The sequence below is a fragment of the Lynx rufus genome, unplaced genomic scaffold (assembly GCF_022079265.1).
Source record: "Lynx rufus isolate CCGP_SWC_20201006 ecotype Redwood Valley unplaced genomic scaffold, mLynRuf1.p SCAF_9, whole genome shotgun sequence".
NCBI lineage: Eukaryota > Metazoa > Chordata > Mammalia > Carnivora > Felidae > Lynx > Lynx rufus.
In genome coordinates, this window is record NW_025814897.1 from 64,659,403 (window position 1) to 64,686,590 (window position 27,188).

Genomic DNA, 27,188 nt, shown 5'->3' on the forward strand with positions numbered 1-27,188 from the left:
GCTGGATGTCTGGTGTAATCTCATCAACCACTTTGATATTTGCCAATTACATCCTGCCCTTACATGCTTCTCCACCCTTCCATCCCCTCTGCCTGGAATAGCATTCTCCCCCTTATCTTCTGGGAAAACTTCTACTCATCCTTCAAGACCCAGAGAAACTGCATACCGGCCTCTATCAGCTTACCCCATACTGTGTCATCGTTAATTTGTTTATACTTTTGTCTTCACTAGACTGCATGCTCCGTGGGGACAGAGACTAGGTCTGATTTGTCAATATCTCCCCAGTACCCAGCACAGCAGGGTTCAGGGAATGTGGGTGAAAGGGATCTATCAATTTATTCACAAGTATTCACTCATAAGCTTCCTTGTGCCAGGCACTGTGCTGGGCACTGGGCATATAGGGGTGAACAAGGCAGACAGGGCCCCACTGCCTCCATGGAGAGGGTGAGCAAGGCCAGTTGGCAAGCACACAAGTATACGGACGAGATACTTTGGAACTGCTGCACTTGGAAGGGGCTGCTATAGACGGAGGTGTGCAGGGAAGGCCTGTCTCAGATGACACATGGGAGCTGACACCCGGAAGATGAGAATAAATGAGCCATGCAGAGAGCTGGGAAAGCGAGCTCAGGGCTCAGTGGATAGCAGGTGTGAAGTTTCAGAAGAAGACATGGTCTTGGAGTATCGGCGGGGGGGGGGGGGGGGGTGCACAGACAGGAGGCCAGTGCTGCTGGAACATGACCAATGGAGAGAGCAATATGGGGTTGGCCTGGCCGGATCCTACACTGCCTCTTTTGAAGGTCCCAGTGAGTGAGCAGTGTGGACTTTTCCTTAGGAGTAGTGGGAAGTCTTCAGAGGGAACTATTTCAGACTTTTAATATCTCTGAACAGGTGGGAATGTGTGGATTATTGACCTGCAATAATTGTGTGTGATTGTGTGCCCTTTTCCTGCTACCTCTACTCTCATCTCCCAAACCCCCAAGCTTGCTTCTATTCAGCCCATGAGATCTGCACATGTTTGGGGTCTCTAGTGGCCTGGGCTGCTCTTCTCAGCAGTGGCAGCTCTGTCCCTTGCTGCAGCCTCCTGTAGTAGCTCCTGCCACAGCCTTGAGGTGCTGATGAGGCTCCCACCCCCTCTGCAGGCTCCCGTTCTCATGCCCCTGCGTTGATTGTGCAATGGCCCTTGGACTGCTGAGGCTCAGTGCCTGTTCCCAGACCTTCCTTGGCCTTTGCTCCTATGAATCACTGCCCTCCCTCTCCACACAAATAGTTGCTTATCTCTCTTTGCCATGCCTACCTCCTCCAGGGGAACCAGCCTCTTGGACTTACCTGGGTTCTCTGTTCCTGAGCCTACCTCATTTAGTTTAAAGTCTCTCATCCAGTGCACCGTCCTGGCACAAATACATCCTGAGATCGTTACCTCACTTCAAAAACAAAAACAGAAACAGCTAACATATGTTGAGCACTCACTATCTGTAAGGAAATGTACTGAGTACTTTCTATGAAATATTAATTCCTCATTTCATCATGACATCAACCTGGTGTGTTAAGTGCTGGTATTATCCACATTTTACAGATGAGGATACTGAGGCTCAGAGATCACATAGTAAATGGTAGAGCAGGGTTTGAACCCAGTCTATTTTAACAGCTACTGCCTGGTATAGTCCAATGTGGTTCTTTGTGGTCCTAAAATCTTTATCCATACCATCTCCAAAGCCACTTCTCTGTGGCTGCTCACTTTCCTTTCTTCCCTTTGAAAGTCCAACATCAACAGGGAACAGGAGCTGAGACCCCCAGGACCCTCTGTTTCCTGACCCGGGCCATCCTTGGGTAGAGAAGCCAGGCCGGTTCTCCACAGCACTTATGCCCGTTGGACACATGCACAGGCTTTGCTGAAGGAGCAAACAACAGCTCCTGCCTGCCATTTATAGGTGTGAACTAGGGATTACAAATACAGTTGTCGCTCCCTGCCACCAGGGAGTGGGTAGGAAGCAATAAAACGAGAAGAGGCTGCAGGAAGACAGTTTAGCTGAAAGACCGTTCGTAGAGGCAGCATTGTCCAGAGATAGAACCAATTGCCATCTCCGTTAGACGGGAGACTCAGCCTGGGGGGAGGGTGGCCTTTGTGTCCTGGGAGAAGCTCTTCAGTCCTGAGGAGGTGGGATGCTGCACTTTGCGTGGTGTTGGGTAGTTTAGAACTAAGATGGTGAGAGGAATTTTCCAGGTTCCTGGGACAGAGCTCTCCCCACAACAGTGTGTCCGCTAGGCCAGGCACTTTTGACCATCCAGGAAAGTGGCAGCTGAGGACTCTCGGTCTGGATCACACCTACCCGACGAAGGCATTGCAGGTGCGGGACAGATGCGGCTCTAAGACAGACGTGCCTCCTGAGACTCCTGACCCCCGCTTGCTGCAGGGCACGTCCTCACTGATTCCCTTTCTCCGACTCGTAGGGGAGATTCCCCCGTGCTGGCTGCAGCTTCTGGAACCTGGGACTATAATGGCGGCTCTTAATCTCAGATGTGAATGGGATAGTGTGCTAAAGCCGAGGGAGACGGATCACTCGAGCCAGGAGGGAGAGGCTCTAGAGACGGCAGAACCGGGGGGTGGCCGGCTCGGATTCTTGCTAGAGCGGCCCACGTGATGTTGAAAGAGGAGGGTTTGCGGTCTTGCCTGCGTAATGTGGGCCTCTGCAACTTTTCCTTTGTCCTGTGCTTGAACTTTCAGTAAGACAAGAAGACTGAGGGGAGAGGAGCCATGGCTTCGGATGCCAGTCACGTGCTAGAAGCTGCCCTGGAGCAAATGGACGGGATCATTGCAGGTACGGTCAGGGGGTCCCAACAACTGATGGCTCGTCCTCTACACCTCAAAGACTGTTTTCTATCATTCCACCTTTCTTTCTGGCACAGCAAGAAGCCCCTCGGTTGATTTATTTGATTTTATTGTGCATGCCGTCTCTTTTTTTGAGTTCAGACTTGTGGAACACTTTGATCCCTGGCGTGAGGTTGGGTCTCTGCCGAGGCAGTGTGGGTGTGCCATATGTTAGCATGTATCGAACGGGGGCACACTTTGGCTCCTGGCCGAGAGGCAGTTTGGGTGCATTAAGATTGTTTTTACTGTAAATTTGTCCGAGGTTTTACTGTAAATTTGTCAGAGTACAGCATGACCTATCACAGGTGAGCTGAGACAAAACTCAAAGTCTGGAGACCTTGGTGCCTCATGCGGGTGTCCGCTCCCTTCCCCAGCTGGTCTCCAGTGTGCTTGGGAATCAGGAGGCAGTTTGGTATGGATTCACCTCCTCACCTAAAGAATGTTCCTTATGCCATATTGTTTCTTACCTGTTTGGCCACTGTTTGACTTCAGGTCCACATTAGCCATTTAAGAATAGTCCCCAGAAAAGATCCGGTGAAACTGATTAATTGGAAAGGAGCACCAGTGGGCTGTTTGGGCTGATTAACTCTTTGATGATGGTGGGGGTGGGGGGAACCCAAGCCCGTACTGATTACAATAAACCTCTCATTGAAAATCTTTCTGGAAGGCTCCAAGGTCCTCTTTCTGCCCTGACCAGATGACAAGTCAGGGGCCTTATTTGCTGACTGGCCATGCTTCTTTGGGACTTTGCTCCTCTCTGTGCAGAGCTGCGGCTGGAGGAGTTCGGGGACGAGGGCTTGGGCTGAGTGTGGCTAAAGCCTAGGATGTGCATGGGCACTGGACACCGCCCCTTGCCAGGCAATTGCTTTTCCTTCCACCCTGCGAGGACAGTCTGATTCACCGAGGGTTGTGGGTGTTGGCACCTGGGTGGGAGAGGCTGTGTGCTGAAGCTTCTTCATGTTCTTGGTGGCACTGTAACATGTCCTAGCTGTCATCTGTCAGGCTCCTCATTTCTCAGTGAACATAAGAGCTCTTGAGAGGCCTGATAATGTTCTGCTTCTCCAAGGCTCTACAGATTGGGATGTCCTGTTCTAGGTTAGGGCCTCCGAAACCCCCTTGAAAGGAAACAGTCAAGAGTACGGATTTCCTAGCAGTCCTTGTAGAGTCTCATCTGGAAGCCATCAGGGGCTCATGTGCAGTGGGATCAGAGCCACAGGGTCAGGCCCTCCGACCTCAAAGCTCTTGGATGGCTGTGAAAGCTGAATGGACACCTTCTAAAGAAGACAGCTGGTGTGGGGCCAGTCCTGCTTCCTGCCTCCTAATTTCTCCACATTGGCATTCCTAAAATGATGAAGCCTCTAGCAAAATACCCTGTCTCTGAGAGAGCAGCATGTGACCCTCAGGGCTTTGCCTTAACCCAGGATCTGCTGGTGAGGATCTGGGATGGACAAAGAGGAAGGGCCCTGGGACTGGGTGGTACAGACCCAGGAGGCCCATCCCCCTGCATTTCCAGCACAAACTGCTCCCTCCTTCTCTTTCCTTCATCATCCACACTGGCTGCTTCCTTCTAGAAGGGCTCCTTGGGCAGCTGTGCCTGGAAGAGTCTACATTCTAAGGCATTCTTTGCAGATTGGTCAGGAGAAACACCTGCAGACAGACTGCTTGGATCAAATCCTGCCTCTACAACAACCTATTTACCTGACTGTGCCTCAGTTTCCTCACATCTAAAATGGGAATAATCATAGTACCCTCCTTAGAAGGTTGCTATGCTTACATGCATAAGGTGCTGAGAACAGTGCCTGGCACGTAGTAAGCCCTATAAAATGTTAACTTTTGAGAAATTAATGAGGGATTAAAAAAAAAATCTTTATTATGTTACGTCTTTAGAGACATGTTAGAGTTCTTATTTATTCAGGGCCTTGTTTCACCCATTTGTGTTTTGTGTTTTTCATTGCATAAGGCTTGTGCGGGCCTTGCTAGACTCGCCTGGGATTTGCAAGATTAATGCATGGTCTTCTGAGTGGTCTCTGTGCTGTTGCCCCTGTTGGTGTCACTGTAACATGTCCTAGCTGTTATCTGTCAGGCTCCTGGCCCTTTTTACCCTCTGTCTCCCACAGAGCAGCAGTGCCATCCTTGAAACTCACTTCAAACCACAGCATTCCTCTCTCCAAAGCTCGTCAATGGCTTCCCATCTCAGGATAAAATCTGAAGTCCTCAGTACACCCAGCCCTTCCATACACGATCTGGCCTTTGACTGCATGTATGGCCACACCTCCTACCACTTTCCTCCTGGCTTATCTCCCTTTAGCCCACACACTGGCTGTCTCAGGACCTTTGTGCGTGCTGCCCCCTTAGCTGGAGTGCCATCCTCCAGATACCCTCAGATATGATCGCTGCTGAAATGTCACCACATCACAGAGGTCCCCCCCGACCCTCTCTAATTAGCATCTTTTCCTCCCACCACTCTGTCCTCATATCCTGTTTATATTTCTTTTTTTTTTTTTTTTTAATTTTTTTTTTTCAACGTTTATTTATTTTTGGGACAGAGAGAGACAGAGCATGAACGGGGGAGGGGCAGAGAAAGAGGGAGACACAGAATCGGAAACAGGCTCCAGGCTCTGAGCCATCAGCCCAGAGCCCGACGCGGGGCTCGAACTCACGGACCGCGAGATCGTGACCTGGCTGAAGTCAGCCGCCCAACCGACTGCGCCACCCAGGCGCCCCTGTTTATATTTCTTTATAGCACTTTTCACCACCTGACCTGTTACATTCACATTTGTCTCCCCGTGTCTCGTCAGCCTCCCACACCAGATTGTAAGTTTCATGGGGACAGAGGCTCTGCTGCTCCATCCCTAGTGCCTCCATTGGTCCGCAGCACATATTAGGTGTTTAATAAGTATTTGTCACATACACGTTTTATTGACTTTTGTGAATAGGCTCTCCTTTTCAGGGCGCAGTTATTAGTGTATATAGATATATAGATATATAGATATATAGATATATGTATATATATATATCCTTTTACCTGACTGTGTACTGAACTTCATTTATTCTTTTCTTGGTACCTTTCACTGATTATTCTGGAATAACAAAGCGCTAATTTTTTTTTTTTTGAAGTTTCAGTGATTGGCATGTTCTGTGAACCATCTCTCAAGTAATAATTGGCTCACACAGACATTTGACAGGAGCTATTTGGCAGATAATTGAACATTGAAGTAATTAGTGCATGTCTGGAGGGTATATATTCTACGCCATTTGTGATGAAAAGAATGATAATTATTGAATACCTTTGTGCAGGATACTCTTCTGCAAGATTATTAATACCCTCCTCATATTCAAGGTGGTTGGCCAAAACTGGACCTAAGAGCTTAAGAGTTTTTGTGGTTGTGGGGCACCTGGGTGCCTCATTCAGTTAAGCGTCGGACTTCAGCTCAGGTCATGATCTCTCGGCTCGTGACTTCGAGCCCCTCATCAGGCTCTGTGCTGACAGCTCAGAGCCTGGAGCCTGCTTTGGATTCTGTGTCTCCCTCTCTCTCTGCTCCTCCCTGGCTTGCACTCTGTCTCTCTCTCTCTCTCTCTCAAAAGTAAATAAACGTTTTTAAAAAATTTTTTTAAAAAGAGATTTTATGCTTGTTAGTGTGGAGTAGGGGGTTAGACCGTTGAGGTTTGAATTCCAGCTCAGTCACTTAGGACTGGCCGTGGGATCTTTAGGCAGATTGTTTAATTCCTCTGAGCTCAGTTTCCTCATATATAAAATAGTGATAATTGTACCTATCTCATATTATTGGGAGGATTAAATTAATGGAGGTAAGGCACTTAGTGCTCAGTTGATTTAAGTTAGTTTGTTTTGTTGAGGTTAGCACTGACATTATGATTTTTACCACGTAGGGTCGCAGTGCTGGATTTCCAGTCTAGGGCCATCTGAGTTTCTTCTGGGCTGCTTTCATGCCTGCACTGGTTTTATGATGCTGTGCAGTGGAGTTCTGGGGGCCCTGTGAAGCCATTTGAGAGAAAAGTTACCTGGGAATGGGGTCCGGTTCCGTGCTTGCTCCTGGTCCCCTAGCCAGAGTGACTTTGCTCTCTTCTCTCTCAGACGCATGAGACTTCCAAGTGAGGGTTCCTCTGCTGAAAGGGTGGCAGCTAAGAGAAAGTTTGAAAACTGTGGTATCACATCATGATGCCACAAATCCTGCAGAAATGACATTTCTCTGTGAACATTTAAATCGTCCTTTCTGTATTTCTATTCACCTATTAATTTGAAGTCGAATGGTGCCAAGTGATGCCAACACTACCAAAACACAATTGCTTTTGCATCCATTGAGGTGCTCAAATGAGCACCCAAGGACTGTGTTCTCTCACTTTCTGAAAACACAATTACCACTTTATTTCAATGGAAGAAACTTTTGTAGGCTTCCTGCACACCCCATATCGCAAGCATTTATGCAAAAACAACATGGATTCCTCCTAAAAGGACAGTTCCTTCAACAATGATGATTCTTAGGCACAACACTATATGACAAGAGATTTCCCTTTATTAATTACTCTGTAGTATGCTAGGTTCAGGTTCACTTTCCAAAACTCCTTCCTAGAAGAGTACACTTAGGGCATGTGATCTCAGTATTTATGTAAGTAGGTCTTTAATGGGGAAAAAAGACTATTCTCCTTCCTCCAAATCGATGTAAACAATGCAAACACTATAGGAGATTATCACTCCTGTAAACAACCAGGCCAGAAATACCCTGAGAGGACATCCTGATGCACAAGTGTCAAATTTACTTGTCTCCGAGCCGCGGTGTGGTGACCCTTATCTCGGGGCACTTGGTGGCTCTGGAGGTGTGAGGAAAAGAAATCCCTTGCCAGCAGAAACAGGACCATTAAATGAAACTCCTTATATGGTTGAATTTTTGAAACCCGAATGGGTGTTTCCTGGGTATGACTGTGCTTGATTGGAGCCCTAAAATTCTGTGCCAGAAAGTTGGAAGGAGGTGACTGAAAGACCCCAGAACCCTTGTTAAAAATGATGTTTCTAGTACAAAAGACCACTGTTGTAGCTTCCGGTACAATGTTAACCTTTGCTCTTGATCCTGATTAATCCCTGTGATTCGGCCCACAAATAATACTATAATTGAATTACACTGTTGACCGTTGAAATTGAACCACATATTGCTTAAGTACATTGCTCTGCATGACCCAGGGCAACTGCCACATGCTCATTTTGCATCTGGCTTAATTTGTGGGCTGACAGGTTCAGTGGCTGCTCTGGGAGGCCATTTCTGCAGTAGTACAGAGAAGCCCATGGTCAGAACACAGATGGCCACTTATTCCTCTTCACCGTAGCAGGGGGTCGTTCATGCAGTCATCTGCAAGCTGTACCCATCGATGAGGAAGAGTTAAAAGGGGCCCGTTTTGTGACAGTTTTAAAAAGAAGTTGCTCTGGGCCTTGCTGTGAACTCTGATTAGTGTCTGGTGTTTCTTTCTTTCTTTTTTTTTTTTTTTTTTTTTAAGATTTAGATTTGGGGTAGAGTAAGTTCTGGTCAAGACTGAGATTATTCACTTTGACTGATGAATGGCTGTGGCATTGAAGGCTGCTGATCAGTCCATGATCTGCACATGCTCAGTTAACTGGTCTGGTCCAGGTCCTCTCTGAGGTACGTCGGCATATAGCAGTCATGAGTAAGGGGGTGGGAGAACCTAACCTTGCCTGCTTCCCACTCAGGATTCAGGTGGAGAGCACTGTGCTCTGATTCTGACCTGGACACGGTCAGAGTGGAAGTTTGGAGGTGACCAGGGGCCTGAGCTATCAAGACTATCTATCCTTTGTGTAAAGAGGTCGGAATGGCCCATGGTGGCAGGCACTGTTCAACAGCCATCGTTTTGATTTTTCCCCTTGCTACAGAGCACTCCTCCCCTCCTTCAGGGCTGCACAGACTCATTTTCTGTTCTCTGAAAGAGTCTGAGTAAAACTGGAATTCTCACTTGTTCCTTAAATACCTGCTCTAGTTGTAGGTATCGGAACTGACATACAAAACCACGTGGACCTGGTATTTTCTCCTTGAAAGATTTCCTGTTTTTAATGGTTAGAAACAGGTTTTAATTTCCTAGTTGAGTTTTGGCAAGTTGCATTTTTCTAAAAATTTGTGCATTTTACTAAGATCTTTAATTTTGTTGGCATAAGCATGGCTATCATATTTTTTAAAGATCTGCTATACCTGTTGTGTATTCCTAATAGTGCTTAATTATGCCCTTTATTTTTTGATCAGTCTTACCAGGGTTATCTTTGTTATTAATTATTTTCAAAGAACTGTCTTTGCTGATGACTTTCCATCGTATTTGTGTGGCATGTTTATTATTTATTCTGTAAATACATAAATATGTATATGTATTAGTCCAGGTTGTCCAGAGAAACAAAATCAATAGTGTGTGTGTGTGTGTGTGTGTGCATGCGCGTGCATGTCTGTGTGTATGTGTGCCTGTCCATGTGTGTTTAGAGAAAGAGATCTCTGAGAGAAACGCTGGTTGACTGATTGATTTTAAGAAATTGACTCACGTGATTATGAGAGCTAGCAAGTTCAGTCTCTCCAGGATAGGCCAGCAGGCCGGAGACCCAGGGGAGAGCCAATGTTGCAGTTCCAGTCTGCAGGCCAGCTGCTGGCAGAATTCCTTCTTCTTCCAGGGAGATCTGTCCTTTTCCGTTATGACCTTTCACCAATTTGATGTTATGGAGAGCAATCTGCATTAGATACAACCTACTAGTTTCAATGTTAATCTTGTCTAAAAACTACCTTCACAAACATCTAGACTAAGGTTTGGCCAAATACCGGGGTACTCTGGCCTAGCCAAGTTGACACATGAAATTAACCACCACAGTATATGTGAATAAATATGCATTCTGTAACTATACTTAATATATATTCATATTTAACTTACTTGAGTGGTTTTTGTCATTTTCTTCTCTGCTTACCTAAATGTATCTATTCTCTTTTAGAAACCAAATTAAGGAACATCTGGGTGGCTTAGTTGGTTAAGTGTCCAACTTTGGCTCAGGTCATGATCTGGTGGTTCTTGCGTTTGAGCCCTGCATCGGGCTCTGTGCTGACAGCTCAGAGCCTGGAACCTGCTTCAGATTCTGTGTCTCCCTCTCTCTCTGCCCCTCCCCCACTCGCTCGCGCGCTCTCTCTCTCTCTCTCTCTCTCAAAAATAAATAAAACATTAAAAAAAATTTTAACCGAATTAAAAAACCAATCAATAATAATATGTTTTCAGTTCACTGCTAACTTCCATGTGTTGTGGTTAAGTGGTCTCTAATACTTATTCTTTGGAATTTATTGATACTTGCTTTGTGGCCTTGATTAGAGCACTATCAGCTTTCATTAATGTCCCATGTGTGCTGGAAAGGTGTGTACATTCTCCCAATTGTCAGGTGCAATGTTCTGTATTTGTTCATTACATCCACTTTGTTTAAATCTTTGCTATCATTACAGATTGTTTTGGTCTGCTGGATCTCATCAGTTTCTTAGAAATACATATTAAAATTCTACTAGATGGTGGATTTTGTCTCCCTATAATTCTGAGTATTTTGCCTTATATTTTGAAGCTGTGTTTTGTATTATATGAATACACTTTTAGAGTTCTACCTTCCTGGTGAACACTTTTATCAGCATAGAGTAACACTCTTCATCTCTAGCAATGTTTTTTGTCTTGAAGAGTATTTTTTCTCGTGTTAATCTGTCCATTCCAACTTTGTTTTGGTTTTTCTTGGTATTATATTGGTATTGACCTTCTTCCATCCTTTTTCAGTATCAAGCTTTCAGTGTGCTTTTGTTTTAGATGTATCTTTTGCCAATGGGATATAGGTACCCTTTTACTTTTTAACCAGTTTAACCATACCTGTCTTTCAACCATTGGGTGTCGTCTGTATACATTTATTTTGATGATTAATTCATCTGACCATTTTTCAACAATCTTATTGTCTGATTTCTACTTGTCTCACACTTTCTGGGCTTCACTCACCCCCCTCTTTTTTTTTTTTTAAACATCAAATTATTTGTATGTGTTCTTATTCCAGATTCCAGGCCCAGTTTCCTTCTGTAGGGTAGGCTTCTCTACTTTACTGAAGGTGTTGCCCTTTTGTATCCTGGCTTCGTGCAGAGGTCTCCCATCTGACCTCTCCCTTGGGTCAGGCCTAAACTTTGTCTCCTGTCCCCCTCAAGTGGTCTGTGGCCCAGGTGTTAGACTGTCAGGGAACCGGCAGTGGCATACTGGATGAACACCAGTTCAAATGCTCTCTTCCCCTTGAGGTTCTGAGCTCTGAAGATTTCCTTCAGTTTAGCTGCTTAAAAAGGTGTGTGCACATGGGCTTTTGAATTTTGGGGTGTCCTTCGAGGGTTTTCTCTGTACAATTAGTCTGCCACTGACGGCCCCTTGGCTGCTGTAATGCTGTCCTTTTTGGCTCACCATCCCCTTCCTCCATCTTCAGAGTGAGTGGTGACAGGTCGAGTCCTCAGGTCGTGTCCCTCTGACCCAGTCATCTGTGTCCCTCTTCTTATTTAACTGGAAACCTGTATCTCCCCCTCCCTTTCACCCATTTTGCCCAGTCTCCAAACCCCCTTACCTGTAGCAACCATCAGTTCTCTGTATTTGTAGGTCTGATTCTGCTTTTTGTTTTTTCATTTGTGTGGTTTATTTTTAGATTTCACATATGAGTGAAATCATATGGTATTATTAGTCTTTCTCAGTCTGACTTATTTCACTTAGTATAATGCCCTCTAGGTCCATTCATGTTGTCGCAAATGGCATGATCTCACCCCTTTTTATGGCTGTGTAATATTCCTTTATACACATCACATTTTCCTTATCCATTCATCTATCCATGGACACATAGGTTGTTTCTGTATTTTGGTTATTGTGAATAATGCTGTAATAAACACGGGTATGTGTACCTTTTTGAATTAGTGTTTTTGTTTCTTTGGGTAAATACCCAGTAGTGGAATTCCTGAATCATATGGTAATTCTATTTTCAATTTTTTGAGGAAACTCCATACTGTTTTCCACAATGGCTGTAGCAGTTTACATTCCCACCAACAGTATACGAGGGTTCCTTTTTCTCCACATCTTCGCCAATACTTATTATTTCTTGTCTTTTTTATTTTAGTCATTCTAATAAGTATGTGGTCAGTTTGGGGGAAAAAATATTTCATATGTGCTTGAACATGGTGTGCCATCTCTCGTTGTTTGGGACAGAGTTCTTTGTCCTTTGTTGTTCTGTTGTATCACTTCATTTTTTATTTCCTGTTTAGCTCTGCTTGATCTGTCATTTCCTAGGTTAGATGGTCACAACATGCTCTCTTTTTCACACACCATGGGATTTGGTTTTTAAAATTTGTGTTTGAGATTCGTGCGTCCAAGTTCCTCAGTGAGAAGGCCTGGAATCCCCTACATCGTGCTCAGGACTGCTGAGCTATATGGTTCCGGGGGTGCCATGTACACTCTGGACTACAGGTTGTCCTGGCAAGTTCTCTGTATTATATAAGCTGGGAGCAGTCCCTTCCAACACTCAAACAAAATAGAGCAGAATTTTTCACGTCTTGAAGGTTTGATAGAACTTACTTGTAAAAACATTCGTCCTGAAATGTTCTTTGGAAAAGAAATTTAAATTATGGTTCAAATGCTTCAAATTATAGTTTAAATTATTTATTTTACAGGACTATTCAGATGATTTTTTGTTTTTATCATTTTATCCAGTTAATGTGTGTGTGTGTGTGTGTGTGTGTGTGTGTGTGTGTGTGTGTTAAATTTGTTTTTGGTTTTGTCTTGCTGGCCTTTGTTGTTGTTTTTAATCTCTGCTAGAAAGTTAAATGTCTATTACTATTCTTTTAAGGCTCATACTTATATATTTAACATGCCTCCTTACCATGAAGGCTAAAGATAAATATCTTTAAAGAAGAGTAATGCTTCATCATTAATACATGACTCTTAGAATGCTTTGATTTCTATCAGTGCCCCATTGTCCACATTATTTTTGTGCAGAGTTCTAATGTCATCTTAATCCATATCCTCCAAATTATTATGTTTTTTAATTGGCAGTGTTTATTTTGTTTAACAAATAATTTTAACACAGTTGGTTCTTTCATCCCACACCTTTTTGCTTGCCATAGTTTCTTTCTTCATGAAGTAGATCCTTTAAAATTAATTCAGTAATAAATTGCATGAGTCATCATCTGAAAAATGTACTCTTTTTATTCTCTTTTAAAAGTTTATTTATTTTGAGAAAGAGAGAGAAAGAGCAGGCGCGTGTGTGCACTAGCAGGGGAGGGGCAGAGAGAGAGGGAGAGAATCCCAAGCAGGCTCTGTGCTGTCAGCACAGAGCCCATCCTTATTTTATTCTTAATCTTGAGTGACAGGTTTTCTAGAAGTTGTAGATGAGGGGCGCCTGGGTGGCTCAGTTAAGTGTCTGACTTCGGTTAAATGTCTGACTTCAGTTCAGATCATGATCTCCTGGGTTTTGAGTTTGGGCCCTGTGTTGGGCTCTGTGCTGACAGCTTGGAGCTTGGAGCCTGCTTCGGATTCTGTGTCTCCCTCTCTATCTGCCCCTCCCCTGCTCACACTCTGTCTGTCTCTCTCTCTCAAAAATAAATAAGCATTAAAAAAAAGAAGTTGTGGTCATTGGTCATATATATAATGGAATATTACTCAGCCATAAAAAGAATGAAATCTTGCCATTTGCAACAACATGGATGTATCTAAGGAGTATAATGCTAAGTGAAATAAGTCATTCAGAGAAGTATGTTAACTATACTGAAATTACAATTTTTCTAAATTATAAATATATGCATGTGAATAAATATATACATGTGTGTGTGTATATATATACACACACACATGTATATATATATACACATGTATATATATATACACACATGTATATATGTGTGTGTGTATATATATATATATACACACACATGTATATACATATATATGTGTATATATCTCACATCTTCTTTATCCTTTCACCTACTGAGGGATACTTGGGCTGATTCCCTAATTTGGCTATTGCAAATAATATTGCAAAAAACATAGGACTGCATATGTCTTTTTGAATTAGTGTTTTCGTAGTCTTTGGGTAAATACCCAGTAGTGGAATTACTGAACCATATGGTAATTCTATTTTTAATTTTTTGAAATGCCTCCATACTGTTTTTCCATAGTGGCTATACCAGTTTGCAATCCTATCAACATTGCATGAGAGTTCCTTTTTCTTCACATCCTCACCAACACCTGTTGGTTCTTATGTTTTTCATTTTAGCCATTCTGACCAGTGTGAGGTGGTATCTCAGTGTGGTTTTGATTTACATTTCCCTAATGATGAGCAATGTTCAGCATCTTTTCATGTGTCTGTTGGCCATCTGGATGTCTTTGAAGGTCTGTTCACGTCTTCTACCCATTCTTTAATTGGATTGTTTGGGGATCTTTTGGTGTTAAGTTGTGTGCAAACATCTTCTCCCATTCAAAAGGTTGTCTTTTAGTTCTGTTGATTGTTTCCTTTGCTGCGTGGAAGCAATTTATTTGTTTGCTTGTTTATTTAAGAGAGCAAGTGGGGGAGGGGTAGAGAGAGTGGGGTGAAAGAGAATCCCAAGCAGGCTTCACGCCGACAGCGCAGAGCCTGATGTGGGGCTCAAACTCAAGAACTGCGAGACCATGAACTGAGCCAAAACCAAGTTTTGGATACTTAACCAACTGAGCTACCCAGGCGCCCCAGAGGCTTTTTATTTTGATGAAGTCCCAATAGTTTATTTTTGCTTTTGTTTCCTTGCATCTGGAGACATATCTAGAAAACTGTGTCTATGGCTTATGTCAAAGAGGTTACTGCCAGTGTTCTCCTCTAGGAATTTTATGGTTTCAGGTCTCACATTTAGGTCCTTAATCCAATTTTGAGTTTATTTTTGTGGTATAAGGAAGTGGTCCAGTTTCATTGTTTTGCATGTAGCTGTCCAGTTTTCTCAGCACCATTTGTTAAAGAGACTGTCTTTTTCCCATTGTATATTCTTATCTCCTTTGTCATAGACTAATTGGCCATATCATCATGGGTTTATTTCTGGGCTCTCCATTCTGTTCTATTGATCAATGTGTCTATTTTAGTGCCAGTACCATACTGTTTTGAGTATTGCAGCTTTGTAGTATAACTTGAAATCTGGGATTATAATACCTCCAGTTTTGTTCTTTTTCAAGATCACTTTGGCTATTTGGGGTCTTTTGTGGTTCCACACAAATCTAGGGATTATTCTAGTTTTGTGAAAAATGCTATTGGTATTTTGATAGGGATTGCATTAAATCTGTAGATTGCTTTGGGTAGTATGGATATTTTAACAATACTTGTTCTTCCAATCAATGAGCATGGAATATCTTTCCATTTGTTTGTGGTTTCCTCAATTGTTTTCATCAGTGTTCTATAGTTTTCAGAATACAGGTCTTTCACCTCCTTGGTTGAGTTTATTCCTAAGTATTTTATTTTTGGTGCAATGGTAAATAGCATTCTTTTCTTAATTTCTTTCTGCTGCTTCATTTTTTGTATGTAGAAATGCAACAGATTTCTGTATGTTGATTTTGTATCCTACAACCTTATTGAATTCACTTATCAGTTCTAGTAGTTTTTGGTGGAGTTTTTCAGGTATTTTATATATAGTTTCATGCCACCTGCAAATAAGATAGTTTTACTTCTTAGGTACCAATTTGGATTCCTTTGTTTCTTTTTGTTGTCTGATCACTATTGCTAGGACTTCTAGTAGTATGTTGAATAAAAGTGGTGAGAGGGGGCATTCCTGTCTTGCTGCTGATCTTCAGGGGAAAGCTCTCAGTTTTTCACTATTAGGTATGATATTAGCTGTCAGTTTTTCATATATGGCCTTTATTATGTTGAGATCTATTCTCTTTAAAACTACTTTGTTGAGGGTTTTTATCATGAAGGAATGTTGTACTTTGGAAAATGCTTTTTATGAGATGATCATGTGGTTTTTATCCTTTCTCTTATTGATGTCATGCATCATGTTACTTAATTTGTGAACATTGAACCACCTTTGTATCCTAGGAATAAATCCCCCTTGATCGTGGTGAATGATTTTTTTAATGTATTGTTGGATTCAGTTTGCTAATATTTTATTGAGGATTTTTGCATCTGTGTTCATCAGAAATATTGGCCTGTAGTTCTCTTTTTTTGTAGTGTCTTTATCTTGTTTTGGTATCAGAGTAATGCTGGTCTCATAGAATGAATTTGGAAGTTTTCCTTCCTCTTCTGTTTTTTGAAATAGCTTAATACTAGGTATTAATTCTTCTGTAAGTGTTTGGTAGAATTTACTTGTGAAGCTGTCTGGTCCTGGATTTTTCTTTGTTGGGAATTTTGTTGTTGTTGGGAGTTTCTTTGACTGTTGATTCAATTTCATTGCTGGTAATCAGTCTGTTCAAATTTTCTATTTATTCCGGATTCAGTTTTTGGTGGTATGCTCTTAAGAATTTATCCATTTCTTCTAGATTGTCCAGTTTGTTGGCATATAATTTTTCATACTATGCTCTTATAATCCATTATATTTCTTTTGTGTTGGTTGTTATTTTTCCTCTTTCATTTATGATTTTGTTTGTTTGAGCCCTGTCTCTATTTTTTTCTTTTTTTTTTTTTTTTGCTCAGTCTGGCTAAAGGTTTATTAATATTGTTGATTTTTTTCAAAGAACCAGCTTCTGGTTTCATTGATCTATTGTTTTTTTAGTTTCTATTTTGTTTATTTCTCCTTTAATCTTATTATTTCCTTCCTTCTACTGGCTTTGGGTTTTGTTCTTTTTCTAACTCCTCTAGGTGAAGGTTAGGTTGTTTATTTGGGATTTTTCTTCTGTCTTGATGTGTCCTGTATTGCTATAAACTTCCCTGTTAGAACAGCTTTTACTGCATCCCAAAGATTTTGGACCACTGTATTTTCATTTTAGTTTGTCTCTATGTCTTATTTTATTTCCTCTTGATTTCCTGGTTGACCCATTAATTGTTTAGTAGCATGTTATTTAACTTCCATGTATTTGTGTCCTTCTCAGACTTTTTCTTGTGGCTCATTTGTAGTTTCATAGTGTTATGGTTGGAAAAGATGCACTGTGTGACTTTAGTGTTTTTGAATTTGTTGAGACTTGTCTTTTGGCCTAATACATGACCTATTCTGGAGAATATTCCATGTGCACTTAAAAAGAATGTGCATTCTGCTGTTTTAAGATGGGATGTTCTGAATATATCTGCTAGCTCCATCTGGTCCAAAATGTCATTCAAAGCCACTGTTTTCTTGTTGATTTTCTGCTTGGATGATTTATCCATTGATGTAAATGAGATGTTAAAGTTCCCTACTATTATTGTATTGTCATCAATTACTCCTTTTAAGTTTTTTTACTAGATGCTTTATGTATTTTGGTGTTCCCATGTTAAGCGCATCAATATTTATAGCTGTTATATCTTGTTGGGTTATTCCCTTTATGATTATATAGTGTCCTTTTTCTCTTGTTACACTCTTTGTTTTAGTCTATTTTCTCCAATATAAGTATTGCTACTAAGACTTTCTTTTCACCTCCATTTGCATGATAAATGCTTTTTGTATCCCTTCATTTTCAATCTGCATGTGTCTTTATGTCTGAAATGAGTCTCTTATAGGCAGCATATAGATAGGTCTTGTTTTGTTTTGTTTTTTATCCATTCTGTCACCTTATGTCATTTGTTTGGAGCGGTTAGCCCATTTACATTCAAAATAATTATTGATAGGTATGTACTTATTGCCATTTTGTTACTTGTTTTATGGATGTTTTTATATTTCTTCTGTGTTCCTTTCTTGCTCTTTTCTTTCAAGGTTTGCTGGCTTTTTTTACTGATATACTTGAATTGCTTTCTCTATTTTTTAGCATACCTGTTACCGGTTTTTGTTTTGTGGTTAACATTTTACACATATAACAGTCTACATTAAGTTGATGGCTGCTTACATTTGAACCCATTAAAAGATCATTTTTAAAAATTTGATCTTTCACATATGTATTTCTGAACTGTGTGACATACATACTTTGTATAAGTGAAGTAGGACTGATTGTTACTGCAGCCGAACAGGCTAAAAGATCAGTAGCTTGAAACAGCAAAGTTTGTTTCTTGTTGATACTCTAAGTTCCCTCCAGATCTGCTGAGGGCTCTGGTCCATGTCATCATCCTTCTTGGACATGGGCTGATTCACTCTCTACCATTACCAGAGGCCAGAGCAGGTGGAAGAGATATGGGGAATTATGTACTGGTCCTTAAAAACTTTCATGTTTATTGGCCAAGGAAAGTCATGTGGCCATAAGTAAACAAGGGGCAGACATGTAATCCCGCTGTGAGCCCAAGTAGAGGAGAACCAAAATATCTATAAATAACCCTAATTATTACCACATACCTTCTTACTTGCTTTTGGAAGTGATCATTAAAAGGCTTTCAATAAAATCCTATGCTTGCATTTTACATGGTTTTATTTCCTCTAATAATTACTAAATCTGTATTAAGCTTTAGTTTTGCCTCCTTAAATGAAAAATTACCAAGTGACCTCCCTAAACATCAAAATTTAGTATTCATTGTGGTGATTTGTGTAGGTTTCAGGTTTCTTAGATGGTTTCAACTTAGGCTTCACATTAAAATCACCTAAGGAGCTTTTTATTATTCCAAATCACATCTTAGACCAATTAGAACTTCTGGAGGTAGGACCCAGGCATCTATAGTTTGTAAAACTCACTGTGCATATAAAATTGAAAACCTTTGTGCTAATCTATCTTCCCCAAAGAGTGCTTTGTTGTTCAAAATAAAGTAAGTGCCCCTAAAGAGAAGCTTTATTAGGGTTTGAGTATAAGGTGAATTGCTCTTTTCTGAGAAGTAATTTGGGGAATAACACCTTGTCTCTTTTCTATGTTGTGTTATATGTTATGTTATTGTCTCTTTTATATTGCTCTGTTACCCTCAAGTATGAAGGCATATATTTTCTTCTTTGTTGTAGCTGGTAGTTCTATTCTGATTTGTTTCCCCCTGTGGTTGTAATTTTTCCATAGGAGCTAATTATCTGAAGGGAATGCGTGGAGTATGGAATTGAGTCTTCTAGACAATTGTTGCCTTTGTTAATGCTAGGCCTTAGGAGTTTCACCATTCTGGGCCATTTTGTGAGCCTGTATGTTGATATAAATTGCAAAAAAAAAAAAATACAGGGATTTAAGTCTTTTATGTATACATATACCACATCCAAAAATAGTCACAGATACACACACCCACACACACACCCCTTGAATGGTAGGGAAGAATCCCAAGGCTTTAGGGCAGAGAAGGGGCCCAGAGAAAGGAAGAGACTTGTCCAAGACCACAGAGTGACCTAAAGTTAATAAAAATCTTGGTCTCTTCACCTACCCATGGCCTGACTGGCCTGACTTATCCTCTGTTTATAAAGGTATCTGTGTTGGAGCATGTCTGGGATGGTCAGGGATTACTCAGTGAATTGGAGACTGGGGGATCTTCCTCTGCTCGGTCCATTTTCTTCCCTGAGGTTGGCTGTGGCCCTTCATAGTCAACTCTCCATCAGATTTGTAGGGCCTAGAAACTGCTGATCATACACTAGAGTGTGGGTAATCCGCAGTTTCCCAGCTCCCCAGAGCCATGAACTTGTTTGTGGATTGTGACCCACAATTCCCTCTATCCTGTGCTTTCAGAAAGCAAACCAGCAATCAAATAGTAATTGTTTCCTTCTGTGTGGATTTTTCCTTGCAAAAACTGCCGTGGCAACTAGGAAGCTGGCTCTTAGCGGGGTGGAGGGACCTAGATTTAGACGTCAGGCCTGCCCGTAACTGTGGATGTGGTGGCCCTATTGCCCATATTTTCCAGCAGAGCCCTGCATTCCAAGTATTTTATCCTGTTGGCCTTACAAACAATCCAAATGTCCTAGAAATTCCACTATCGACACCACATTTTCTAAAGTGTTTTTTATTGCTGAAAAAAGCACAGAAATCCTTTGTCAGACTGTGTCACCCCAGTCTTTGGTTTGAAAAATAGACCACTGTGTTTATGCAAAGAAGACTTTTTGTTTGTTTGTTTAAATGGTGAGGTTTACAAAGGCAAAAACAGCCCCTGTTTAGGACACTTGAAGTTAGAAAGAGCTGACCCAGTCTGAGCTCTCTTCCTCTTAGCTGTTCCTCCAAGCATGCGTGCATGTAGTCAGATGCCCCTTCAACATCTGCAGGGCAAGGGCCGTGATGGCAGGAAGTCGGCCAACTGTGACAGGGACCCTGCCGTCAGAGTTTCATGGTCCATAATAGGGAGGATGAGATGTGGATTCACCGTAACTAGTGCAGCTTTAAAGTGTGAGTACGTTAGGGGATGTTGAGGTCCCCCAAGTGGGAAAATCCAGAAAGATTCCGATTCACTAAACCTCATCAGAGCTGAGACTCGCAGTCTACGGCATTGTATTGCACAGAGCATGTCACTGGGCCAGGCTAGAGTCAGGAATCACTGTGGGAGGAATGGAGAGGAGAGGAGAGGAATACATATACAGGGAGGAAAGGAATTTTTGGTGCCATCTGTGCAGACAGCCCTACCACATTAACTTAAACTGATGGATCTAAAAGCTGACGAATAGCAGCTCATTATTTTAGCCAGTGTGTTTCAGGTCACTGGGAAGGGCCGGCTGTGTTCTCCCAGTTGTCTAGGGGTGTGAGCTTCTGTACATCATTCTCCTTGGGCAAGTTGTTCACCTCAGTCCGGTCTCTTCCTGCCATGCCGTGCCCAGGATCGAAGATGGTTACTGCCGAGTTTACTTTGAGAATGATTCTGCTGAGGCAGAAGTGATTTTCTAGGCTTCTTATCCAATCTTCTTTCCCCTATCTCTTCTCTCTTTGCTCTTTACCAGTCCCTTGCCCATGGCATCCACCCTTCTTACCAAAGTTCCTGACTCTCTTTTGTTCCAGGCACTAAAACAGGTGCAGATATCGGTGACAGTAGCTGCGAGCCTGCACTGGCCTCTCCGGCCTCCCACACGAACCCTTTCCCAGTGCTCCATCTCGTTGAGGACTTGAGACTGGCACTGGAGATGCTGGAGCATCCTCAGGAGAGAGCAGCCCTCCTGAGCCAGATCCCGGGCCCCACAGCTGCCTACATAAAGGAGAGCTTGGTGAGTGGGCCCCTGGCCTGTTTGGGAAACCACTGGGACACATAACCACACAACCACGAGGCCTACAGCATGCCACACTGCCTGGGACTATTGCCTCATCTGTGCACTTTGCAGCCTCTTCCTGCTTCCCATCCAGCTTTGGCCAGCCCCCACTGGGTGGTCCTTCCCAGCAGGAAAGGCCCAGGCAAGCAGCTTAAGCCACACAGTCAGGCTGCCTGTGTGCTCCCGTCATGCTCCCTGAGAAGGGGGAAATCTGGGGTCGAAGGAGAGCAAGCATGAGCGTTTTTCCAGGCAGGATTACATGTACAACATGACGAGTTATAATCCCCAGCTGGGGTCTCTATACTTGGTCGTGCCCCCCACTCCTTGTTTCTTGCAATAGAACCTTGTCACCTCACCCACTCCTTCACTGCTGCCCTTGCTCTTCAGACCTCTTTCCCCTGGTGCATTCTGTCCCGAGTGGGATGCAGGTTTCCTAACTCCCCTTCTGCTCTCTCTGGATCAAGGCTGTACACCTGCTAGTCTCTGAGGGAAGGAGACGAGGAACCAGAGCTGTAAATATATGACTTTGGTTACCTATCTCCTTCCCCATGGAGACCAGCTGGTCTACCTTAAGAGCTGATGATATTTGGGAATGGGTAAGGTGAGGAGCTTGCCTGCTGAAGAGGTGTGGAAACTGCAACCATTCCGGGACAGAAAGGAGGAAATGGAAGCTTGAGGGAGCATGTGATTGCCTAAGCTGAAGCTGAAGCCAAAATGCAGTCTTCTAAAGCTGGAGTCCTGCAAACTGATCCAAAATGGGAAAATATGCACAGAAGGGGGAAGGCAGGAATGGGACCACTTTACTGGGAGGGGGAGGTTGATGTTGGAAACGCAGGAGGTTGAGACATCCTTGTCCAGAGGCTAAGTCACTTGCCATTAGACAGGTTGCATCCCAGATGTCCTAGCTGACATTTTTTCTTCTTTTTTTTGAGGGGAAGAAAAAGTTCGGTTTACATAACTGAATGGAAAATAATTCATGAAATAGTAAATAAAGTTTAATACGGTCTCGTGCGCCCTGAAGGAAGCGGTGCCCGATTTGGAGGGGTGGTTGCTATGTCCAGATAGTCTCCTATTTGGAACTTCTGCGACTGCAGTGTCATGGAGTCATCAGTCCCCTTCCTCCCGGACATGGTGCTGCCAGTCTGCTTTCCTTGATAGCCAGGCTATTTTAGGATCTGTAAAAACAATTGCAAAACTGAAGTGTGTGCCCTCCTTTCTAGCTTCTGGGTAGACCTCTACTAAATTAGTCGGTTCTTTCAAAGTTGCATCCATACAAGTGTAGATGTGCGTTCGCTGGACGGTACGTTTCTGCAGGGGAATTCGTCTCTTTGGTGGTGGCCACCGTTATTGGTGGTGAAAACACACAGTGGCGGTGGGCACATTGTCGATACAGTCTCATACGCGTGCCTTCTTCTGAACACTGAAGAATTCGTTATATTCATATGTGTTACTCAAGATTTTCGTTACGTAGGCTGCCTGCCTGGTGTCCTGTATCATACCTACACCAGTGTGGTAGGAAGAGTAGTGGCCTCCCAAAGACATCTTTGTGCTAATTGCCAGAACCGGTGAATATTACCTTCCATGACAAAGGAGAAGGTAGCCGATGGAATTAATGTGGTTAATCAGCAGAGTTTAACAGTTTAACAAAGAGCAAGCAGTGTGGATTGTACAGGTGGGCCCAATGTAGTCACTGGCATCCTTATAAGTGGAAGGAGGCAGCAGAAGAGTCTGTGTGGGAGCGGTGTGAGCCGACCTTTCTAGGTGGGAGCAGCATCAGGAGCCAAGGGACGCAGGTAGGGGCTGGGGGCTGGCAAGGTGGCCTCTCCCCTAGAGCCTCCAGCATGGAAAGCATTCCCACCAGCACCTTGCTTTAGCCCAGTGAGCCCCACTTGGGACTTCTGACCTCAAGAAATGTAAGGCTGTATGTTTGTCTTGGTAGAAGCCACAAGGTTTGTAGTAATTTGTTAAGGCAGCAATAGAAACTACAGCCAGGTGCTGCCTGGAAAAGGGTGAGAAAGGCTGTGCAATGGCTTGTGGGTGGGCCTGTTACCATCTAGCTTTGCAGATTGCCTCGTGTTGTCCCCAAAGGAAGATAGTCCTTGGTGGGCTCTCAGACTTGTGCCACTACCGGACAGAAGGCCGCACCTGCTCCTCCACTCACCCTTTCCAGCCCGTGGTCAGTCAGGAGTTGCAGGGGGCTTTGGGAGTTTGGTTCCTCTCTCCTGTCCCAGGGCAGAAGGGTCTCTGCCTCCCTCAAGTTCCACCGGAATTCTGGATGTTCCTGAACTTCTGGCCCTAGAGGTTGTGCCTGGCTTCTCTCCAATCCCCTCTGACCGTCTTTTGCCTACTTTTCCCCGGGTTTGGTCCCCCATCTCTCCCTCCGTTCCCACTAGCCTGACTGACTCTAGCTGCCATGTTTAAGGGGAACTTTAAGACGCCTCAAGAGAGTTACTGGTCCTTAGCCCCTCCTTCTGAAACCCCTGGTCCCAGATGCATTTTAGAAGTCAGGACTTATTAAACTTTAGAAGGGTAAGACGGTGTATATCTGCTGTATAATCTATTCTATCTCTAGCAGATATGGAGCAGGAACACGTTAACGTTTCTTCAGCGAAACTCCTGAATGTCCACATGAAGTGGGATAAAGAAAGACTGTAAATATTTTGTTAGTTCAGTTCCAGTTAGACTGCCAAATAATGGCACCAACATTATCTTTTTAAAAACAAACCTTTTGGTTTTCAGAGCTGTTGGGGTTTCAGAATTGTAGGTAAGGGATGGTGAGCTTCTACGTGGAATGTTTCAGTGTTGAAAGCAAAACTTAAAACCAAATGTTGGTTGTCAGATATCATGGCCACAATTCTCCTAAAGTCCCTGTTGACTCTTTCTGTCCCTGGGCTGTCCTGTCACCATGTGCCTGGGGCCCCTTGGAAACTCCCAAACAGCCTTCTCCACGGTTTCCTGAACCCTTGCTCGCATCAGGCTGCGGGGTAGTTTAACATCTTGTTTTAAATGCCCCTTCTCAGCTTGCCCAGGACCTTACCATCACATAACCAAGAGATTCATTGGAGTGTCTTCCCCAGGAAAGTCCAGTCTTCCCAGAGTACAGAAAATAGCTCTTGGTTCTTTTCTTCACTGTATAGTTTACAATGATTATGTACTTTGTATGGATGTGCCTGAATTTATGTGGCCATTTCTCTAATATTAACATTTAGGTTATTTTTAATCTTTCACTAATATATAGCTCTGCTGCAGAGAATGTCCAGGAACATTTTTTACCTCTAGCTATTTCCTTAAGATAGAGTCCTAAAGGTGGAACTAAAGTAAACAGACACAATACAAGATATTCCATTAAACTTGAATTGTAGATAAGCAATGGATAATTCTTAATAAGTATGTCCTATGCAGTTTGCTAAATCTGGCAACTCTAATCCAAGGGTATTAATATCTTTAAGCCTTTGACACATTTTTCCCAAACCACTTTTCAGGAAGATTTTGCTAATTTATATTTTCACTGGCAGGGCTTGAGGTACATCCTGATCAACAACAATCACTAAGATTTAAAAACCAACTGAGGGGCGCCTGGGTGGCGCAGTCGGTTAAGCGTCCGACTTCAGCCAGGTCACGATCTCGCGGTCCGTGAGTTCGAGCCCCGCGTCGGGCTCTGGGCTGATGGCTCAGAGCCTGGAGCCTGTTTCCGATTCTGTGTCTCCCTCTCTCTCTGCCCCTCCCCCATTCATGCTGTGTCTCTCTCTGTCCCAAAAATAAATTAAAAAAAAAACGTTGAAAAAAAAAAAACCAACTGAACGAATTTCTTAGGAAAAAGTGTCTTTTTACCACTTTGCGTTTCTTTGCTTAGTGGAAGGCTAAACATTTTATATTTATTAGTATTCTTTTGTGTGGTATCCAAAGTTTTGATCTCCTACCCCTATCTGGAAAAATTCATTTTCCATTTATGCATATTTATATACACAGTATTTTCCTAATGTATGTAAATTATAAAACATAGCCCCATATAAAGATTTTTAAAGGACAGGTTGAAAAATAGTTCTAATATTTTCTTGCCAACACCCCGGAGTTCACCTTGGATCTCCCTACCCTACCTTCATCTATTCATATTCTATGTTCTTCTCCCCTCTCCCCTTGAAGATTTTAGTGCTTTTCTTATATATTAACCTTTTTAAGAGCAGTCACTTTGTGGCATTTTTCTTACTTTGCTTTTAAAATGCTGTTTGTGGTGCTTTTTGAGACAAAACTTTAAAAGGGTTGTAATTATCAATCTTTCCTGTTTGGGTTTCTTGTTTTTCTTTTATCCCTGGAAAGGCCTTTTTTAACCTTTGATCAAATAATACTCACCTGTATCCTCCTCCAGTAAGTTCATGGTTTGATTTGTGTCTTAGAGTTCACTTGAATTCACCTGCAATATTTCTTAATGTGTGGTGTGAAATAGGATTCTAACTTCGATAACTTACTAAAAAGGATTCTTAAATATTTCTGATCCAAAGACAGTCAACATGGTTATCAGTTTTTCAAGATGTGTTGCTGAAAACCACTTATATTAAGATCTAGAGATCTGTTTTGGGGTTATTGTGGTTGGGGGAATGCCTGCCTTTGAAGAGAGTTTTCCTGAAAGTTGTTGTGTTCAGAGTCTTCTACAGTAATTATGGCCCATCAGCAGCTTATGAACGGTGTACTTTCAGGGCAGGTCAGAAGTTCATATAAACATTCCAGGATACCAGCACAGGATGTTAAGTTTTGATTCTGGGCAGAGACTGCCTGTCTGTATATTAGATGTTGCAGACCTAAAGTCCTTTTATAATCTGGGGACACGCACATTCTATAGTAGGTCTTCCCTGTGTGGAAATAGAGTCCAAAGTAGTGAACAAACCCACTGGTACATTTTGGATTGGTTTTAGATGGGTACCATTAGTCAGAAGACTTTGCCATTTAAACTGTGGTCTGTGGGCCAGCAACCTTGCCACCCTCTCTGATCGTTTGCTTGCTGCTTTGTGTTTTTATAAAAGGGCAGAAGCCCCGCACCTATACCCATCAAACTATCTCCCAGTGATTCCTAGTCACGTTACAATTTGAGAAACACTGCCATAAACCACAGAGACTTAAATTATTTAAAAGTATGTGTGGCTTAGAATTGGAACTAATAAGGCAGCTTGAAGGGTCAGGCAGGCAGTGCTTATGCCTTGTCATCCAGGATATCTGTGTCCCTTCGTGTTTGTGCTATTCTCTTCTTTAGTCAACTGGCTTTGCCATATGCCTCCATTACTGCTTTGTCATATGTTGTCCTGGCATAGTCCAGTTCTGCCTCGTGACCTCTCTGGCAGTTGGTGTTGCTTCTCCAGAGAAGTGGCATAAGCAGTAAGGAGGTTTATATGTCACTAACAAGATAGGCAGAAGACGGGTGGTTCCAGGATCAAATCAGTGGTTCTGGGATGACCTCAAGGGCTCTGGCTCTTTCCATCTTTCTGCCCCAACATCCTTAGGGGGTTGGTTTTTCCTCAGGGCTATCACCTAACAGTTACAAGATGGCTAGTGCAGCTCCAGGCCACATGTCCAGAGGTAGGACGTGTCCTTTCCTTTTTTCCACTCTACCCCCTTCCCACCCCCCGCCCCGCCAATTAGGAAGGAAAATCTTCTCTGAAGCCCTGCAGCAGACTTCCCATATAGTCCCAAAGTTTGGATCTGTTCACATGTGTAAGCCCTAGCTGCAAGGGAGGCTGGGAAATCAGTATTGGCACATTCATTCACCGTAGTGGTAGGTAGCCTTTGTCTGAAAGGAACTATACTAGGAAGGAGGGGGAATGAATGGCTCTTAGACAGCCCAGAGCAACTGCCACATGGCCTTTAGATTTGATTTTTATTCTTGTTGACAAATTCTTTTCATGTTTTCTCTCCTGCATTCATTACCCCCCCTTCTTTCTTTCCCACTCTATCCTGCTGTGTGTGTGTGTGTGTGTGTGTGTGTGTGTGTGTGTGTGAACTCCATTTCCTGGAAGAGAGAATCTAATTGGTCTGCTCCTAATTTTTAAGTTTGTTTATTTTATTTTGAGAGAGTGAGAGTGTGAGCAGGGGAGAGGCAGGGAGAGAGAGAA

At 42.9% G+C, this 27,188-nt stretch overlaps 1 protein-coding gene across 7 annotated transcripts in view; it reads left to right on the top strand.

The window, feature by feature from the left end:
• The window catches only part of PPFIBP2 (PPFIA binding protein 2), a 148,927-nt gene that overhangs the window by 28,854 nt on the left and 92,885 nt on the right, over positions 1-27,188 (top strand). For all 7 annotated transcript variants that reach the window (XM_047071289.1, XM_047071290.1, XM_047071286.1 and 4 more), the window contains exons 2-3: positions 2,723-2,816; positions 20,843-21,045. In XM_047071289.1, coding sequence (XP_046927245.1) covers positions 2,753-2,816; positions 20,843-21,045 — 267 coding nt within the window. In that variant the 5' untranslated portion in view covers positions 2,723-2,752. The remainder of the gene's footprint in view (positions 1-2,722; positions 2,817-20,842; positions 21,046-27,188) is intronic.